Below are 21,747 nucleotides of genomic sequence, written 5' to 3' on the forward strand. Positions count from 1 at the left end.
ATGAGCAATGACTCAACCCCTAATAGTCTTATGTTGTGTGTCTCAAGTCTATGATGGTCTGTGCATGTCCTCCGTCCTCCTCAACTCCTGTTTGCAGTCTCTGACCATCTCTGACCATTTAAAGCAGGCCTGCAGTCTGTGGTATATCAGTTACTGAATATTTGGTGATGTTAGGGGCTGCACTTAAAGTGTTGTTAAACCCATGAGACGTTAAAGTGGTTCTAAAGTTTTTTTACCTTAAAGAGGAGCTTTAGAGTGTAAAAATATTAAATGTTAGCAGCTACAAATCCTATAGCTGCTGACTTTTATCAAATCCACACTTACCTGTCCAAGGATCCAGCTCCGTCCTCACCTGGGCTAGTTCTTCACTAGCCTCCGGGTTCCCAGCACCAGCATCCTAACTGTGGACAGCCGGCTGTTCCGCTTTCAGCTTCACTGCCGGCTGCCCGCTGCACATGCAGGGAGGGGAGAAGTGGGAGCGGGTACCTGTCAAAACCCCCCCCCTCATAATGAAATGCCAAGTTAGGCAGAAGAGGGGGGAGAAGGTCTTGGAGCAGAACTTCCCCTTTTGGGTGGATCTCCATGTTAATGCATCCCTGCATACTTACCTGAGTCCCCTCTTGATCCAGCGCTGTACCATTGACCTTAAAAATCTGGCAAAGTACATTTCCATCTATTGGGTTCTTCCAATGCCTTGTGAGGTCTCCCTGGAGGCACCCTCATGTGAACACAACTACAAATGAATGAGGGAGTGTATGGCCACATTTTTACAGCTCTTACTGTGAAGAAGCCTTTCAATATGCAATGGTTAAATCTCTTTTCCTCCAGATGCAAAGGTGCAATGACCTTAAAATGAAAAACTTTGCACCAAGTTCACTTTATGGACCATTTCTGTATTAACCTCTTAACGCTGGCTCCTCCCGGGCCTTTAAGTGGTTTCTGATGCCGGGAGGCGGGGAAGTGTTTCTGATCATGTGACCGCTGTGATTGGCTGTCACAGCAGTCATATGTTCAGAAAGCTCCTGATGGCAAGTGAAGATCGGGAGCTCTCCGTTAGCCGCCAGTAACTGTGCAGGGAGCACGCAGGGTGCGCACGCTCGTCACAGCTCTGTTTACATTCTAGCACTTATATATGAGGCCCCTCGGTGTTAAGGCCCACCATCCGGGAGGCCGCATATATGTGCACCACCGGTGTGAAGAGGTTAAACATGGTGATCATATTGGAAACCCCTACCTTAGTAAACATAAATACAGGTCTAGTGTGCGTTGCTGCCTCGCTCGCCAACCATCTGATATCGCCAGAATAAAAATAAAAAGTTCTTCCACCCCTTGTTAAGCGCTTTGTTTGGAGGGAAGGTAAGCTTGGGTTACAGTCCTTGCCTGCCAGCTAGCTTCGGAATAGTGCTGCGCTGTGCCATATGTTACATTCTGATGAAAATGATGTTACAATCAGGTCAAAGAAAGTCGTGTCACGTTGCTCAGGGGTCCAGGTATTTGGTCACAGGATGAATAATCCTTTCATTGTACTCTGGGCTATCCTATTACTGTCTGTTACGAAAATCCATGTCGCTATTGAAAATAAAGAATGGCCAAACAGATGATAAATAATGAAATATGATTCATGTTTAGGTGGTCCTTTTGAAAGTTCTTGACAAGTTTTTGAATACAAAAGGTTGAAGAATCAGGTGGTTTAGTTTCATTGGAAAGCCCCATAAAACTTATAAATAAACTGAGAAATAGGACAAGGATGAAGAGCAGATAACCGGCTTAGTCATCATGAGCCACACTGTTTACAAACACAGCCGGCTGGGTGACCCCTACGCTCATATCGGTGAAAAGAATTCGCATTTTATAGCTTTGGTCAATGTTCACCCATCGCCCACGCAGAGGCCGGCTTTGAAGTCACATTCGTAGGTTTGCCTGCCTGACCAATCACATTGAACTGTGTCTAGTGATATTGATGGGTCTTAGCAGCTAGATAGGTTGTAGTAATCCTGTCAATTCAGAAGACAAAGTAGCTGCTTCTGTTAAAGGCACAAAAGATAGCCAAGACTGATCTGTATCCACCTACCTCATTTTTGGTTTAAGGCTTCGTACACAATGCACTCCCCTGGACGCCTTTTCTTCTGGCAGGTAAAACGCTGCTTAAACAAAATGCGGCAAAAGCTGAGTTTTGCATACGTTTTTATGTGTGTTAATGCATATTCTTTTATTCTGGCCATTAAAATGCAGTAACGCATGAACGCTCATAAATGCATTTAGACCCCGTTCACACTGGGGTGACCCGACTTGCGGTGGCGACCTGTGAAGTCGCGGTGCGCAGCTCGCACCGCAACCTCGGAGCGGCCGGCACAGACTTCATATCATTGAAGTCAATGCAGGTCGCCCCAAAGAAGCTCCGGACCCTTTTTCTAAGTCGGAGCGACTTGTGTCGCTCCTATTAGAACGGGCCCTGTGCTGCTCTATGGCAGGCGACCCACGGCGACTTGTCAGGCCACCAGGTCGCCTGACAGGTCGCCCCAGTGTGAACGGGTCTTAGTGTTTATGCACATTGTTCATTTTTTATGCCCAAACGCTCCTCTCCTGAAACACTGGTGGTGATTTTTGTTTTTTCTTAAGCCCGTAAACGCTCCTCTTCTAAAACGCCTGTAAACGTCTATGTATGCAGGGATACATAGGGGCGGATTTACTAAAACCGGAGAGTACAAAATCCGGTGCAGCTGTGCATGGTAGCCAATCAGCTTCTAACTTCAGCTTGTTCAATTAACCACTTGACCTCCGGAAGATTTACGCGGCAATTTTATTTTATTTTTTTTGTTTGGCACTGTTTTACGTTAACTGATATTTGCGCGGTCGCGCAACACTGTGCCCAAATAAAACAAATGTCCTTTTTTCCCCACAAATAAAGCTTTCTTTGGCTGTTATCAGCTCCGCGCTAGGTCGGCCGCGACATAGCCCCACTGGACAGGGGCTGGCCAGCGAGTTAAACGCTTTGTGAGCTCGCATACGACTGGGTCTCAGCCCGAGCCTCAGCCTTCCTCCTGGCCGACAGCCACCCCCATTTCAATGGAGAGGAGTTCTGTCTGAAGCAGTGCCCATCTGGTTCCTGGTATGGGGAATAGCTGTCCCCTTGCGACAGTCAGATCCCCGGGTTCACCTCCTTCCTGTTAGGCAACCCCCTCACCTGTCCCCTCACCCTACCCCCCCTCCACTAATGCTGGGGCTGTGTGGCTGGTCTAATACACCTCCCAGGTTGGGGGCATGGTGCTATGTTGGTGATGGGGGCGGGGGGGCGCCACTGGCAACTAGATGATCGGCTGTGCAGGGGGGGGGTTGTACCTGGTGGGACTCCTACCACGGTCCCCATCCTGCCTGGGCCTGTCCTGAGGCCTAAAGATCCCTCCTGGGTCCCTAGGAGCCTCGTGGTGCCAGGCAGGTCCACCATTTTGTTGTAGCCTGTGTTTCTATACACAGCAGCCATGTTTGTGTAGTCTGGTGGCCATTTTGCGGTGGTTTGCCATTGAAAATAGCAGCGGCCACGACAGTGGAGCCCTGTGGGCGGCGATTTTGGTGGTGGGAGCCCCTCCTCATCCCCTGGTGCTGACTCCTGGGTCCATTCACTTCCTGATCACCGCACGGGGAGTGCAGATTATCCTGGTGGCTGCAGGTGCCTGTTTCTGCTGGGTGGTGAGTCTGGTGGGGTTCTCTCCCTCTCTACTGGGGATCGCTTGGCGCTTGTGCCTGGCAACCGGGTGGTTATAAAGTGGATGTGTTGGCATCTGCAGATGCTTCTTTTGGCTGCAAGGTTTAGCAGGCTGCTGTTGAGAGGACCCTCTTTGAGGGTGTATTGTTTTTTCAGGTGAGCTCCAGTTGTTTTGGTTGAGCTCCTGTTGCCTGTAGATCTGAAGCTGTGTCCGCCAATGAACATCAGAGAAATGGATTTTACGCCAAGTCAAAAATCCCATTTTTTTCGTACGATTTTCTGATCGTGTGTACGGGGGTTTAGGCCTAAGGGGACGGCCTATGTAAAACTGATATTTTCAGTGCAAGTTGACATGTGGGTGACAACGTTTTCATTCTCGTGCTTCTGGCAGACTCGCCCCTATTGTTGCATTTTATGAAATAAAGGAAAAATCCAAAGACAGTCAGACCTTCTTGAATTTGCTAAAGCTGTTGGGGGGAACTAATTCATATCATCTGTGTAGCAAAACGGAAATCCCAACTGTTCTGAAGGCGTTCACTGTGCTTTTTAGTGACCATAAAGCTAGAAATAAGCCAATAGCTTGCTGATAAATGAGGTTGCACGATCAAAATTTTCTTTAAAAGATCTTAATTCTGAAAATTGTTTTGTAATATGCAAAGATGAATTTAAAGATAAATGTATTAAAGTTGTTATAATCAAATACACAAAATCACTGTGTGCATGCATGTGTGTGTGTGTTTGGGGGGGGGGGGGGGGGTTGGTTATAAGAGTTGTAACAAATGGCTTTCAACAGTCATGTAAGGTATGTTCACTGGCTGAGATTTAGCACCTCATTTGGCCTTTCGTTCCTATTCTCTTACCAACACTAGAATAAGATCTGCAACTCCATTCTAGTAGGTCTACCTCTCCATAGGCTATCCCCCCTTCAGTCCATCATGAATGCTGCTGCCAAACTCCTCCACCTTACCAACCATTCAATGTCTGCTACCCCTCTCTGCCAATTCCTCCATTGGCTGACACTCACCCAATAAATTCAATTTAAAATACTAACAACAACCTACAAAGCCATCCACAATTCTGCCCCCAGCTACATCACCAACCCAGCTGCATCACTCAAAATTCCAACCAAATTGTTCCCTTTGTTTCTCCTAAGACCGCCTGCTCTATTGCTCCCTCGTGACCTCCTCCCATGCTCAACCTCTCCAGTGTCTCTCCCTTCTTTTTTTAAAAAAGTGATCACATACCCTCTGTTCTCAGCTGCATAGAGAGATGAGGGTGCAGAAACAGTAGCACACTGATCTTTTCACTGAATGGCTGTGCGGGGGGGGGGGGGGGGGGGGTGTCAGAAGAAGTCTGATCATTGGGGGAGAGCAGTCTGAGTTCCCAGCACAGCTAGATAAATGACCACTCTGTGTTTTCCTGCTTAGTGTGGTCAGTTTTTAATAGAAAGGCAGGGGAACTGGCAGGAACACCAGGGGATTTCACATAAAGGAAGCAATACAAAGAGAACAGGATACTTTCTCATACAAGTACATGGTACAGCAGGCACATATCAGGAATATGACATTTTGGATTTACATATTCTTTAAAGGGTAAAGTTCACTTTTACAGAAAATCTGTAAGGTGAGCAAACACTGGACCCCCTCCTTGGTCCTGCTGTACCCGAGTCCTGTGATCCCCCGCTGTCAGGCATCGGGACACCGCTTTACCGGTCCGGGGATTTGAAATCCCCATAGCTTAATCTCCTATCCGTACCTCTCAGAGTGTACAGACAAGAGGCATTGTTCAGCACCGTCACATGGACCCATACCCATATGCCCAATGCTGGGGTGCTTGGCTTACCTCTCATCAGAATGCATGTGCTTCCATTGCTTCCTCTTTAAAGGTAGAGTTAGGGACTGCAGATATCAGGGTGCCTTGGGGCGGCCTGCAGCTTACGCATGTATTTGCAAATGTGTGCAACTAAACCCCTGTTTTTAACGCATACTGTTAGACAGGTTAATTTGGCTGGTTGCTGGCTGGTTGGTAAGTAGTGACTGGAAATCCCTTCGTTTTTGATGTACAGACAAGAGGCATTGTTCAGCACCGTCACATGGACCCACACCCATATGCCCAATGCTGGGGTGCTTGGCTTACGGTGACACTGTATCAGTGGATACCATATGCCTTTTTTTTTTTTTTTTTAATTATGTGAACCTCAATAACTGCCACATGGGCCGCATGCTGACTTTTTCTTGTAGTTGGGGTTTTTATTGTTTTCTTCATGTTTCTATCCCTGTGACACTTTATTTCTTGTCCTCATGTCACATTGACAGCAAGCATGGGGAAACTCTCCCCACAAGAGTAAGGGCTCTTTCACACGGGCGGTCCGATCAGATCCGCCTGTCAGTTTTTTAGGCGGATCTGATCGGATCCTCCATGCAGCTCTATGGGGCAGCGGGTGTCAGCGGAGGTGACCTCCGCTGACACCCGCTGCCCTCCGCATCCGATCCTGTGCTGAAATCTGGACGGATGGAAACCCTATTTTTCCATCCGTTCAGTAATCGGAGCGGAGTGGATCTGATGAGAGCGGACAAGCGGTCCGCTCTCCTCCGATCCCCCATAGAGGGCAGCGGGTGCTGAGACACCTCCCTCTCCGCTCTGCAAGCGGAGACGGAGCTGTCATCCGCCCGGCTCAGCGGGGATCGCGGATCGATCCCCGCTGAGCAACACGGATCCGCCTGCGGAGGCAGACCGTGTGAAAGAAGCCTAACAGATGGCAATTAAAAAAAAAAAAAAAACTGGCAGAAGTTCTAATTAATGATTTACTTTAAAACTTAAAAAAAGAACTTGGCGGGAGCTTGGCTTTAGGAAGAGCAGTCAATGATGTTGCCATATAGATATTGCTCCACATTACAGTAAATATCTCCTTTCAGACGGCAGTTACTCTAAAGATAGATCAATGATCAATCCCATATGTTGCACCATCCTGAAATTCCTATGTCACCCTTAACTTCTCCAGATACACTCTGCACCCCCTGCAATGAAGAAAACAGGATATTTAAAAGTACTTCACCTCGCTTTATTTTTAGATTGTCATTTCCTTTTTAACGCACCAACATTTTGGTTCTCACTGGAGAAATGAAAGCAGCTATTTGCTGACAATCTAAAAATGCGTAAACGTGAACAGATGTATCTCAAATGTCAGGACACATAATATCTCGAGTCGAAGTATCTTTTTCAAAGTTTCTTAGTCATTTCATTTGAAAAAAAACTGTGCATACACATGGAATCGTGCCGTGAACCCGACTGACAGCTCCACTTTAGAGTTCAGCTACCCAGGAGAGTTTTCATTTCTTTGTAGCATGTGGAAGACTGTCATACCTGCTGCACAATCAAATTAATGTGTTGCAGATGCAGTTGTCAAGGAAGGGTTAATGTCATGCTAGAAAATCTATTGAAATCCTTTGTGTTTGCCTTGTGCACAATAGTAGTTTTTTTTTTTTTTCTTTTTTCGTTCAACCCAGCTGAGCTGAACCAAAAAAAAACAGACGGCTCCCCCGCTGTACTATCTGACATTCCCCTGCCGCTCTATTGTGTTCTGACTGGGGATCTCCCCCCCAGAACATTCTGGTCAGCCGGTCGGACCGACTCCAATACACAGGTGCCGAACGTTGGCTGGTTTCTAGTGAACCGGCCGATGCCAACCAACATTTAACCCGTGTGTATTAGGCTTTCATACATGCGGAGCGTTCGTTTCATCAGTTTAGTGACGTTTTCATCAGTTTTTTTTTTTTTTTTACATCATCATCATCAGCTCCGAATCATTTGATATACTTCCTAAATTCCACAAGCTATGTGCCAGAAAGAGACATCAGAATTGTCGCTGTCGTCACTTTTCATACCTGATGACGCATTTTCCCACGAATCGTTATCGCTCAGTTCAAGCAACTCGTTTTGCTGTTGCTGTTTTCCAGTTCATCTAAAAGTGCTTTTGCGCAAAAAGAAAAAACGCTTTTTGGAGGCCATGGTCGTTCTCCATTTTCCAGACACAAAGCACTGGAAAAGCACAGGCAGGGCACTGGGAAAGTCACCAGATGCAATCCTGTGGTGAAATGGCATGATACAGTGTAATCCGTTAGGATCACAGCTTTGTATCATGTCATTTGTGTATTTACACTTTTGAATTTGCCGCCGTTTCCACCCCCCTGCGTCATAACGCTCGCAGGGAAGGGAACCGGAAGGCAAGTTCTGGCATCGGCAGTGTGAGGACGGCAGGGAGGATGGCGGGGAGGACGGCGGGGGGATCGCAGGGAAGGTGAGTAACATTCTGGGGTAATCCTGAGTGTGGTTCGGGGGTTACCACTTTTGGTACTGAAAGTTAACCCCGAGCCACACTCTGGAATACCGCTAGGAAGGTTAACAGAAGAAAAATAGGGCTTTGATCCGTTCCATAAAAACGAATGTTGACAGAAGCGGATGTAAATTGATAATCATCCGTTTACATCTGTTTTTCCATAGAGATGTATTGATGGCCATTTTTTTCATCCATCAGCCGATTGATGAAAAACAGATCGTCTCCCTGGCTTCTTCCGTGTGCCAGTTTTTGGCCATCTTCATTGGTCAGTGCAGTATGACATCACTCATGCGCAGTAAGTTAACTCATCCCAGCACATAGGACTGTGCCTGAATGTAAACTGAGCTGTGCATGTCCTCTGCCAGATTGTACACTGAGCTTTGCATATCTTGTGCTGAAATGTACACTGAGACGTGCATGCCCTGTGCTGGAATGTAAACTAAGCTGTGCATGTCCTGTGCCGGATTTTACACTGAGCTTTGCATATCCTGTGCCGGAATGTACACTGAGCCGTGCATGCCCTGTGCAGGAATGTACACTGAGCCGTGCATGCCCTGTGCCGGAATGTAAACTAAACCGTGCATGCCCTGTGCTGGAATGTAAACTGAGCTGTGCATGCCCTGTGCCGGAATGTAAACTGAGCTGTGCATGCCCTGTGCCGGAATGTAAATTGAGCTGTGCATGCCCTGTGCCGGAATGTACACTGAGCTGTGCATGTCCTGTGCCAGAATGTACACTGAGCTGTGCATATCCTGTGCCGGAATGTACACTGAGCTGTGCATGCCCTGTGCCCAAATGTACACTGAGCTGTGCATGCCCTGTGCCAGAATGTACACTGAGCTGTGCATGCCCTGTGCCGGAATGTACACTGAGCTGTGCATGCCCTGTGCCAGAATGTACACTGAGCTGTGCATCCCCTTTGCAGAAATGTACACTGAGCTGTGCATCCCCTTTGCCAAAATGTACACTGAGCTGTGAATGCCCTGTGCCCAAATGTACACTGAGCTGTGCATGCCCTGTGCCCAAATGTACACTGAGCTGTGCATGCCCTGTGCCGGAATGTACACTGAGCTGTTCATGCCCTGTGCCCAAATGTACACTGAGCTGTGCATGTCCTGTGCCAGAATGTAAACTGAGCTGTGCATGTCCTGTGCCAGAATGTACACTGAGCTGTGCATGTCCTGTGCCCGAATGTATACTGAGCTGTGCATGCCCTGTGCCGGAATGTAAACTGAGCTGTGCATGCCCTGTGCCGGAATGTAAACTGAGCTGTGCATGTCCTGTGCCCGAATGTACACTGAGCTGTGCATGTCCTGTGCCCGAATGTACACTGAGCTGTGCATGTCCTGTGCCCGAATGTACACTGAGCTGTGCATGCCCTGTACCGGTATTTAAACTGAGCTGTGCATTCTAAAGGGGACATCTGTTTAGGCTGTTTCCAGCATTTGAGCATTAATGCATTCCAATGGCTAGAATAATAATTTTTTTCTGGCCATCGCAATTAATGCTCAAATACAAGATGCGTCTAGCATTTATGTGCATTTAGACGCGTTTAGACACCTTCCGTGTTTTTTCTGCCCTAAAGCTTCAACTGAATGCACCTTTGGTGTTTTCTTGTTTTTTTTTTTTTTCGCCTGTAAACTCTCCTTTTCGAATGTACTTGTAAATGTCTATGTGTGCGCTTAAAGCGGAACTAAATCCATCAATTCAATAGTTTCAAAAAACAGTTACCTTCCCGTCATGTACTGAGAATGCTAACTGTCACAATTGGTTGTGTTCTCAACCAAGGTGTAAAACCATCCAATGGCTGGTGTCATAACTGATCACATGTGCAGCACCATGGCAGGTGAAGATCAAAGAGAGGTGAAGATGGCAGCTTCCTTGGCTGACAACGATAGGAGGGTTTAGTTCGGCTTTAATGCCAGTAAAAGCTGAATTTTTTAAAGATCTGTGTTCATGAGGCCTAACATGAAAAATATATCCAAAGCTTGGTTCACTTCAAAACTGGACTGTGTATAATAATTCTAAATATTTAAAGGGGGAGTTGTTATCAAACACTGTAAGAGACAAAAATGCAAAGAGTCATCATAAATTTCCTTTTATGTGGTATAAATAAAGACACACCCACCAAAACATGAACTGATCTGTGTGTAGCATTGGGCCGAAGGTCCATGTTATGAGTAATAGTAACAGCTGCTATGGGTGAGAGGGGGAACCATTTACACAACTCACTGATTTGGTTTAGTGGGTTAATAGTTATTGTTATTTTTTAATTTGTAATTACTGGATATTTGGCAACTTTCAGAGAGGAAAGTCCCATCAATTCATATTTGAGAACTTGGTGCAGTATGCAAATATCCTTATCTGTACCTCGAATTTCACTAGAAAAGAATGTCGCAGAACAGCAGTGGGGTGACCAAAGAAAATTGGCCTGGAAAGTTCCTAACTTTTTATGTAAACATCTCCATTCCTTCACTGTGTGACATTGGTGATTGCACTGCCAGTAAAGATGTGAACTCCAGCTGAACCATTTCCTAGTACTTACTGGTTTGAAATACTTGTAGCTGTCCTGGTGACATGTCTGGATGCCAATGTAAGGGCCCATAGAGTTTTAAGAGTGCTATTCTTATGCTATCAGGCCTCATTGGAAGATATCTTCATATGTCCAAGTACAGGGTTGAATGGACTCCAGATGGACCTTCCCATCCACCACAAGTTTCCAGCACTGGAACCTGTAGGCTCACAACATCTTGTTTTACTGGTGCCCACCTGGCTTAGGCAGATCATAGATTATTTTCTTTTCTTTTACCACGGGTTGCAGAAAAGAAAATCGCACAATTTCCCCCATCAACATAGTCAGTCGGGCACGGGGAGCCATCCCTGCCGGGAGAACACAATGAATATTACTAGCAGCTATAGCCTCTAGCAACAATTGCATGCTAGAAATCTGACATGCTGGATGTACCCAAGTCAGTTGATGGATCAACTCAAGTACAATCAGCCTGCCCATAGATGGTTCAAATCCCTGCTAAACCAGCTGAGATTCGACCCATCTATGGCCGGGTTTAGTGTAAGTTTTGCAATGTGTAAGAAAGATTGTGTGAGATACATTTCTACTAATGTTCAGGAAACCAAATGTGCATCCGATAACTATACAGGAAAAATCCGCCTCTTTGCGCTTTGTCACCTATAAGCGCAAGCCTACTGTACCCAATATTATTATTATTATTATTATTATAGGATTTATATACTGTAGCATCGACAGTTTACACAGCACTTTACAACTTGAGGGTAGACAGTACAAATACAATACACTTTAATACAGTAGGTATCAGAGGGCCCTGCTTGTTACAGCTTACAATCAATGTTAACCGCTTGCAGACCACCGCACGACTATTTACTGCGGCGGTCAGCCCCTCACAGGCAGAGCGACGTAGTACTACGTCGCTAGCCTGTGAGGGTCTAGGGAGCAAGCGCGCGCCCCCGGAGGCGCGGTCACGGAAACGTGTCCCCCCCCCCCGCGTGTGTGACCGGCGGACCCGATGTCCGCCGGTCACTCGGAGATCGTCGGTGCAGAGGGAGAAAGGCAGGCGGCTAATGTAAACAAGCCGCCTGTCATTCTCCCCGGTGTATGAATGGTGATCATACGGTTCTACTATGTAGGACTGTTGATCACTGTTCCTACACCTCAAGCCACAGCCAATCACAGTTAGAATCACACCCCTAGGGACACACATAACCCCTCCCTCTCAAAATAAAAAGTTAACCCCTTCACTACCAGTGTAATTTTACAGTAACAGTGCATATGTATAGCACTGATTACTGTAGAAATGTCACTGGTAACCCCAAAAGTGTCAAAAATGTCAGTCAAGGGTCCGATCTGTCCGCCGCAATGTCGCAGTACAGCAAAAAAATCGCAGATCGCCGCCATTACGCCTTAAGAAAACAAAAATGACAAAAATCTTTCCCTTTGTTAGTAAACGCGATAACTTTTGCGCAAACCAATCAAAATACGCTTTTTGCGATTTTTTTTTTTTTTTTACCAAACATATGTAGCATAAAACAAATTGGCCAAAAATGTTAAATTTAGATTTTTACATTTTTTGGGGGGGAATTTCATATAAAAAAAATGTGAAAAATATTGTTATTTTTGCAAAATTGACGCCCTCTTTTTGTTTATAGCGCATGATCAAAAAATCGCACAGGTGATCAAATACCACCAAAAGAAAGCTCTGTTTGTGGGAAAAAAAAATTAGTTTAGGTACAGCGTCACATGACCGCGTAATTGTCACGCAGTGCCGAATCGCAAAATAGGCCCTGGTCAGGAAGGGGGTAAAATCTTCCGGGGCTTAAGTGGTTAAACCCAGCTGTGCATGTTACTACGAATTTCAAGTATACTATACAATAGTGTTGCTTTTTTGAACACAGGCCTGGCAATATAGCACATAGCTGGCAATACACATTATAGGCCTATAAAATGGGTAGTAAACCATCATTGAAATGTTTTCCCCATGTGAAGCAGTGTGCTCTTATTTACATGTCACTATCTTTCATTGCCTCCACAAATGTGCCCTTTATGTGTTACAGCCTGATCTGTACTGTAGTGAAATCGCCTGCGCATTTTCTCCCTCAGTCCACACATCCAGTTGTCGGGCCTTGTCATCAGCACTCGCGGCAATGCTTTGCAATATCCCAGGATTGCTGATCCATTGTTGAGTTCCTGAAACACCCCATGTGACTTGACACATCACAGGAGGTGTACATATCAGCCATTACAAGTAGCAGCATTGCTAAGAATGGCTATGTTTCCATAGTAAGGATAATAACGAGGCTTGGCTAAATTTGTAATGCGCATGCGCGAGATTACAGGCAAGGAAACCAGAGAAAGGGCAGAAATTTACTATGTGATGGAATCAGAAGAAAACAGCCTTCGGCAGAGAGACAGCAGATGTAAAGTAAGCAAAATGATAGAAAAAAAGCAAGATAAGGGGAACAGTTATACTGCGGTGTGTTTTTTTTTATAGCAAAGGAATATTGGACTTTTATATGTATTTTGAATTGCGGCACCTGAGTTTACTTCCACTTTAATACCTTAGCAGTGTGTTACCATATGCACATCATCGCCAATTTTATTACATGGGCGGCCAATGCTCTCTGTCCCACTGAAAACTGGACCTTTCCTTTTTCTTCTGGATGCAGCACATCTCAGTGCTCTGCGGTGCGATACCATGTGTTGGGGAGCACTTCAATGCACATCTTCAGGCCCTTGTACTATTATAGGTATTGGTCTAAAGGAGAATGTACAATCGCACTGTTATAAATGTACAAAACTTATTGTAGTAATGTAGTTGCAGACTTGGTTTGACATGAGTAGTAATTGATTAGCATCAACTGATCAATGTATTCTTATGCTGGAAACGTGCTTGACGTATATGTTTTGCTGTTTTTGTTTTGCAGTGGACTTGACACTTCCATCGAGCACAGTGCTGACGCAAGCCACCCCTATGGATTTTCACCTAATCCAGCGTCACAACCAGCAGTCGGACACCGCACTGCTGAACATAAAGCAGGCCCAGCAAGCATTCTTCTCAGCCATCACTCCACAACACCATATAGACCCCAAAATAAGGGTATTTTTCCTTTTTCTTTGTCTTTGTTTCCTTGAGTATTTTAAATTCCAGAGGTTGTACAGCACTGACTCCTGACACGGTTACTGAGCCATGACAACACGCATTGTTTTATCAGTGTAGGAGTTGGGTTGGTTAATGAAAGGTGTATGCATAAATTCCCCTTTTTACGTATTACTTTTTCCAAGTAGTGTTCTAGAGAACTTGTCACTTATGTAGTGAGACGTGTACAGTGACACAGCTAGCCTTCAATGCCAAGCTATTCCTTTCTATCAATGGGGATACGAGTAGACTAGATGTAATGGGGACCACACTGTGTCTTCCGTCGCTGATCTTCACTCTTCATTTCCCAGGTGGACTGTCGGAATACAGACAATGGACGGCAGGAGCAAAGCCTGAGGCATCTGGTCAACAAGGATAAAAACAAAGGCAGTATGGAACCTTTCTATAAATTTTTGTTTTTATTTTATTTAAAATGTCCATAACATGTTTACATGTTTTAAAAAATTACTTTTTTGTATTTTGCTTTGAAACAAATGTGGTTTTGTTAGGAAACATTGGGATCCTTCAAAATGCGTAGTCACACTTTATTGTTCTGATGGATCTAATGTTGGGTACACAAGGGTAGTTTGGTCGTTTTTTATTTTTTTTTCCATTCGACCCAGTGGGCTGAGCGAAAAAAATAAATAAAAAACGTATGGATCAGCGTACTAACACATCCGATGTTAGTGCTGTGATTTTCCCACTGAGCTATTGTATCCTGACAGGGACTGCCCCCTGCCAGAATACAGTGATCAGTGCTCCCAGCCATTGGCTGCGAGCGCTGATAGGATGCTGGTTTTCCTGCATGCTTGTTTGACAAGCTGGTCGTGAGATGAGGAGTTATACACAGGGGCCAAAAGTTGACCGGTTCCTGCCGAACCGAGTGTTTTCGGCTGATTTTCGGCCGGTGTGTACCATTAAGCTGATGAAAATTGAAATCTGATTTGTGTGCATGGCTTTCAATAAATAGGTCTTAGCACACTGGAAGTCATTTTTGCAGTATGTGCCTGTGTGTGGATCAGATATCCCACAAATATGATAAAATAACCTATGATTACTTTTCTATGACAAAGTCAAACTGCATGCCTTTTTTTCTGTTCGTATAAAGCATACATCATGCAGGTGTTCTCAACCTATAACTAGAAGCTAATTACTTTCTCACTCATCAACCTAAAATGGTAACCTATAAATCACCAAACAGTGCTGCAAATAGTTATAACTAGTGAAATATCAAACCTTCTTTAAAGGGGTATGAACTGCTTGCATTTTGGTGTTTTTTTTTTTAATGTAAGGCAGCTTAGGTGATAAATATCCTTTTGATAGCAATTGAAAATTAGGACAAAGTTAATTTGGTAAATCTTCATATACACCTTAGTTGCTATTTTTGTGCTTATTGCCACCAAATCTAATTTATACAAAGGATGAGCTGACTTGAAATTTCCAATGCAAGTGTGCCCCCTACTGCTTGAAACTGTTTATAGTTTCTTCCTGCTCACTATTATTTGTAGAGTTGGAGATCTGATCTAATAAGGTTAGAAGCTAACCATTGGGGCCATCAATTTTTGCTTACCCAGCTGTCAATCTCTGGCAAGGTAGGAGGAGTAATGTAGCCTGATTTGAGAATACAATGAGCATGCACATGAAATTTGCTCTTTAAGCAGCTCAGATCTGAGAATGTAATTATGAACCACAAGTCTTGGTTGCTGAAACAACCTGATTGTGAGAGTAGAACCCCTCATCTCACAGGAATAGGCAAGTGGGGCTTTCAGAATTGAGTGGAGGTTTTTTTTTCACAACTGCTATTTGCGATTTAATAAAGGTGTTTGGGGTGTTGATGCAGAGTTATGCGGTTTTAGCTGTGCTGCACTTGTTACCCGCAGTGCAGGGCCAAGACAGAGCTAAATAAGACTCTACTGGAAGTGACCGTGTTTGGCAGCTGTTATCTGGTCATTCACAGTGTGGGAAGCTCCTCTGCTTTATGATCCTATACACTTGTGCAGTTTAGTTTAGCGGGAGACGTTAAAGTGTTCATGTATGGAATCTGATCATCCAAAGCATTGCTGTTTTCTCTGCTGAACTAACAAAACATTTCAACGAGTGTTGATGGCGAACCTTGGCACCCCAGATGTTTTGGAACTACATTTCCCATGTTGCTCAACTACACTGCAGAGTGCATGGGCATCATGGGAAATGTAGTTCCAAAACATCTAAGTGCCAAGGTTCTCCATCACTGGTCCGGATAGACTGTCTTTTGCTATATGCTTGGACAATATGTATATGAAGGTACACACCCTCGTTCACTGGACTTAGTTGTCACTATTCTTTTCTGCTTTTATAATCTGTGGTCCTAGGTGCCATGGCCAGCCCAGCAGTGAAGCAGAAACTGTTGCAGATGATTCGGAACAAGCAGCAAGTAGCACCCGATCGCATTAATGTCACCAATCACAGCGGCCAACCCATGCCTTACAGGTAACCGAAAATGCTGTCAATTTATTCCTCCGTGTGGAGAGTTCAGTACTGGTTTCTCTGAGTCCATTCACGTTTTATCCTGTGCTGAGCCCTGATGAAAGGGAGCTGGTGTTGCCCACTTAAAGACGTTGGATGTTTTTATGACTTTTTTAAATCAACAATTATCTTGGACTTTTTCATCTGGTTTTGGTCTGGCGCTCCATTCTGTATTTCGGTGGTTTACAGATGTGACGTCATATCACACCCATCAATGTTTTTGTTACTGCATCAGCCATATGATCCAGTGCAGAGATAGGCAACTGTGGCACTCCAGTTGTTTGAACTACGAGTCCCATGAGGCTTTGCAAAACTGACCGCCACAGGCATGACTCCCAGAGGCAGGGGCATGTTGGGATTTGTAGTTTCACCCCAGCTGGAGTGCTGAGGTTTCCTTTCCCCATTCTAGTGGATAAAGTGGAAGGTGGAAGAATCATTCATAATAACCAATCGGGTTCCAAGTGTCATTCTTTCTTTCTTTCCAAGTGTCAAAGTATGTCTGGTTTGCTGTGTTTTCTTTATTTTATAGAAAACCCTTTTGCTAACGTTTCGATTCTATTATGTTATTCTGCTGTAGTGTTATAACATCATATAATAGCTGTAATTATTTAAATGTTGTTAGAAATCAAGTAATTGATATGTTGACTGATGTGAGCAACACAGTGTCTCCCACACTATAAAGACATGCTGGTAGGTTAATTGACTCCAGTCTAAATTGGCCCTGGTATGTGTATAGATAAATGTTGTATAGGGACCTTAAACATAAAAAAGAGACGGCAGAAGTGGTACATCAAGACTTTTTTGTCTGATTATAGATCTGTATTTGTCCCGAGCATATTTGAATCGACTTACTGTTAGCTGCCTCACTACCTCTGCTGGATGTCTATTCCAAGCATCAACTACTCTTTCAGTAAAATATTACTCTCCAAAAATAGTTTTGAACTCCTCCTGCTATTTTGATGTCATCTCTTTGTGTTCTTGATCTTGGCTTCATGTTGAAAATACTTCATTCCTGAAGCTTAGTCACCCCCCTTGATGTATTGAAAGGGTTTAATCATGTCTCAACTCTCCCTTTCTCCATTTTTGTTGCCTGACTCTGGACTCCTTCTATCTTATATCTTTTTGTAAGTGAGGTCTTCAGAACTGGACACAGTATTCTAAATCAGCCTTTTTTAACCAGTGTGCCCAGGCATCCTGGGGTGCCTTCAGGTGTCTTCAGGGGTGCCTTGGCAAAATACCTGGGGGGAAGCAAGCCTATTAGTTACATAAAGCCACGAGTTTTCATTAAAGCGGAGTTCCGGGCACAGATGTAATTTTTTGATGAACATACCCCCGGGACAGTCAGGGCTAGCACATTCCACAATGGCTAGCCTCTGATCTGTCCCGGTTCGCACTTACCTTTTAGAAGAAATACTTACTTAGAAAATTTCTTCCACAACGTTTCCATCTCTGTTGTGGGCAGCTGAAGCCGGCGCGGTCCTCTTCTGCGTCTTCTTCCGCGTCTTCTTCTCCCAGAATGCGCCGCACCGGCCCCTCTCGTCACTTCCGGCGCGGCGCCGCATTCCTAAACAGCTTCTGGGCATGCCCAGAAGCTGTTTAGCAGGGGAATGCGGCGTCGCCCGGAAGTGACGAGCGGGGCCGGTGCGGCGCATTGATTCCTGGGAGCTATGACGTTTAGCTCCCAGGAATCATCGCAGCGCAGGAAGTGACGGGGTGAGCCGCGGCTCCGAGGGAGGAAGCAGTCAGAGGTGAGTATTTACGATCTTCAATAAAAAGGTGAGTAAACAAAAAAAAATAAAAATAACTATCCAATTCCTTTTCAGGTCAGGTCTACCTAGCGGAGGGGCACAAAAAAAAAAAAAAAAATCGTTTTTGTGCCCGGAACTCCGCTTTAAGCACCATTACAACCTTCTAGCCAGTGTCCTAACCATATTGGTTGATAAGAACGTCAGGCACCTGCCTCTCTCCTTCAGCACCAGGGTCACATTAGCTGAGCGAGGGGGAGAAACTGAGGGAGAAGAGAAACAATGGAATGCTAGTCAGTACCAGTGTGCAAAGATGTATATGCTTTGGAAGAATAAATCACAGCAAATGTTGGGTGTCCTACGTGTGTGGTAAAGTACATTGTATAGAAACACATAAATGTAGTATATGATAAATGATACAAACATCAGTAAGGAAAGCAGTGGTGTATCTATTTTCAGGCCTCCTGATTTGATTGAACCGGAACCTCATCCTCCTCTTCCCAACAATTTCATTCCCCAGGATGCTGCCAGCAACTGTAATCCTTCTGAGCATTTTCCTCTCAGAAGAACAGGTAAAGTTATTCCTTCCAGCTGGTATCTGGTTGTGACTTATGACACAATGGAGGTGGCAGAGCTATATACTATTGCATTTATGTTTTGCTTTATATACACTGAACACAATTATAAACGCAGCACTTTTGTTTTTGCCCCCATTTTTCATGAGCTGATCTCAAAGATCTAAGACTTTTTCTATGTACACAAAAGGCCTATTTCTCTCAAATATTGTTCACAAATCTGTCTAAATCTGTGTTAGTGAGCACTTCTCCTTTGCTGAGATATTCCATCCACCTCACAGGTGAGGCATATCAAGATGCTGATTAGACAGCATGATTATTGCACAGGTGTGCCTTAGGCTGGCCGCAATAAAAGGCCACTCTAAAATGTGCAGTTTTATCACACATCACAATGCCACAGATGTCACAAGTTTTGAGGGAGCGTGCAATTGGCATGCTGACTGCAGGAATGTCCACCAGAGCTGCTTCCCGTGAATTGAATGTTCGTTTCTCTACCATAAGCCATCTCCAAAGGCATTTTAAGAGAATTTAGCAGTACATTCAAGGGGCAGACCACGTGTAACCACACCAGCCCAGGACCTCCACATCCAGCATCTTCACCTCCAAGATCGCCTGAGGCCAGCCACCCGGACAGCTGCTGCAACAATCGGTTTGCATAACCAAAGAATTTCTGCACAAACTGTCAGAAACCGTCTCAGGGAAGCTCATCTGCATGCTTGCCGTCCTCATCGGGGTCTTGACCTGACTGCAGTTCGTCGTCGTAATCGACTTGAGTGGGCAAATGTTCACATTCGATGGCATCTGGCCCTTTGGAGAGGTGTTCTCTTCACAGATGAATCCCGGTTTTCTTAGATCTTTGAGTTCAGCTCATGAAAATAGGGGCAAAAACAAGTGTTGCGTTTATTATTTTGTTCAGTATTGGTTTGCAAAGCAGTTTTCACCAGTGTGGACCTCAGTGTATGAATTTTTAATTCAATCATATAGAGCAGGTATACATGTTTTCTTTGCTAGTTAGTTTAATTGTATAGGTCAGTATATGTGAAGACTGGTCCTAATGAGATGAATCTCATATGCAAGTGGGTTTTCTGCATTAAACTGGATTTTTAGGCTGGACATGCATTATTAGATTTCTTTTGTTTAGCGTATTGTCTAAATGGAAGAAATTCAAGTAATTTCTTTATGCACGTTAACACCATAGATGGATTAATCCCCCATGGGCCTGTTGTATTCTGACAACCAACCCGCGCAGTGCTTACTTTTGATTAGATGCAGTGTTTGGCTGACAATTTCCCAACATGCTTTTTGGACAAAAGTCGATGGATCAATCAACTTTTGTCGAACAGAGAGGTGCCAGCAGGACCATAAACCGCTCAAATTTAGCCGAGCCAGCAGAAATCAGCTGAAATTCAAGCAATGTATGGCCAGCTTTAGTCTGAAGTCGATACAAACCCTTGGACTGTTCATGCCTCCAACATGTAATTAAAAAGGCCAGTGTTTGTCGTTAGTCCAATTACTTTACAGTGCTGTGTTTTCTGTTGCAGATCACTGAGGGTTTAGGTCATTAAAAAAGGCCGGACTGAAAAGATAGTTTCCCAGTTCTTGTTCATGCAAACAAACTCACAAGTATATTGTCTTAGTATATAGGATAGTATATAGTATAATATTTTAATTCTTTAACTACCTCAGCAAGAAATTATCTTCTTAATAGGTCAGCTCTAACATTGTTTTAATGAAACTTATGCTAAAAAAATTTAAAGAGTAAGACCTTATTAAGGTACAAGATCCTCCACTTGACTTGTGGAACAGCTCTTTGCCTTTACAGGGGAAAAGTCCTGGTCTCTATCAGGCAAAGCAAGCTACTGTGCTGTGCTCTGGGAACCCTCTGTCTGATGATAATATACGTAAAACAGATTGCATTTAGGCCATGAACAAGTTATATGTAAAAAATAAATAAAAATAGATTTTATAAATTCTTATAGGTTGTCTTTTTCCTGATTTCTGACTTGCTTGGGAACCATATACCATGTTATTTTACATCACTTCATTACATGTTCCAGTTTGATATAATACATCAGGAAATCACTTCAGCATTCAAGTTCTGGTTCTTTGTAACAACCCAGCCAGAACTTGGCGGAGTTGCTTTTAAACTCTTAACATTTAGAATTGTGCACTTCATTTCCCTGCAGCCTCTGAGCCAAACTTGAAGTGGCCTTGCAGACCCAAGAAGTCGGGGGAGAGGAGGAAGAACCCACTTACACGCAAGGAAAGCGCTCCACCTGCAGTTAGAAGAAGACCCCCAGAAACACAGGGTGGGTGAATGACACATCGGAGGTGGTAACATGTCTAGCTTTTCATTGCTGTGATCACAGGCATTATTGGCACCCCTGTCTTATACCCAACTTGTTTGTCTGCTCAAATAATGCATCCTTTTAAAGAAGCATTAAACCTTAATACTGGGTACAGTCTGGTGTATAATAGTTTAGAAAAGCCCCAACAGGCCTACTAGTGTTTAAATAAGAACTCTGATTAAACAAAAACATGCTTTTAATGGTGTCCCCAAACCAGTAATTGCCAGAACACATGTGAAGAAGGTTAGGTGTAACATCTCCCTTACTTAACATATCAGTCACAGCAGGTCTGAATCAGGAAAAACTACCATGGTATAATAATACTTTGTCATGTATAATCTGCGCTGTCAGTCAGCATGAAGAAGGTGGGAATGGACAGCTTCATTGGCTTACAGTACAGGGCTGCAAATGAGCTATCCACTTATAACAACAGAAGTAGGTAGCATTGTTAAAATGGGTGCATGAAAGTGAAAGTTCAACCACATTCTAAGCCTAATCTATCTAGCTCTGTAAAGAAGAGATCACTATACTTGCCTGTTCTGCAGCCGCTCCAGTCCGTTCCTATGCTGAGCTGTCAGCGGCGGCTGCAGGGTGTGGGAGTGTGCCGAAGAGGCAGCCGACAACAGAAGCTCCATAGTAAGTCCATGGGTGATGTCACTTCCCAGGCATTTCCTAGACATCAGCTGTCTCTCACTACACAGCATCCGCTGCTGGAGACCAGACCGGATCAGCTTCAGAAAAGGTATGTATGTCGATTTTTTTTTTTTTTTTTTTTTTTTGTTACAGGGTTGGATAGATGAGGTTTAGAATGTGGCAGAGAGTAGGTTTAGCATTATTTAGGTTTTGGCTTGTTTTCCAATCTGTTG

General features: G+C 44.3%; 1 protein-coding gene across 8 annotated transcripts in view; it reads left to right on the forward strand.

The window, feature by feature from the left end:
* Positions 1-21,747, forward strand: part of HDAC7 (histone deacetylase 7) — a 597,866-nt gene that overhangs the window by 515,228 nt on the left and 60,891 nt on the right. For 7 of the 8 annotated variants that reach the window (XM_082245365.1, XM_082245362.1, XM_082245366.1 and 4 more), the window contains 5 exons: positions 13,497-13,669; positions 14,020-14,098; positions 16,060-16,177; positions 18,418-18,530; positions 20,720-20,842. In XM_082245365.1, coding sequence (XP_082101491.1) covers positions 13,544-13,669; positions 14,020-14,098; positions 16,060-16,177; positions 18,418-18,530; positions 20,720-20,842 — 559 coding nt within the window. In that variant the 5' untranslated portion in view covers positions 13,497-13,543. The remainder of the gene's footprint in view (positions 1-13,496; positions 13,670-14,019; positions 14,099-16,059; positions 16,178-18,417; positions 18,531-20,719; positions 20,843-21,747) is intronic. The other variant, XM_082245364.1, reaches the window with a different exon arrangement.

This window comes from Pelophylax lessonae (genome assembly GCF_965119305.1).
Source record: "Pelophylax lessonae genome assembly, chromosome: 2".
NCBI classification, from domain to species: domain Eukaryota; kingdom Metazoa; phylum Chordata; class Amphibia; order Anura; family Ranidae; genus Pelophylax; species Pelophylax lessonae.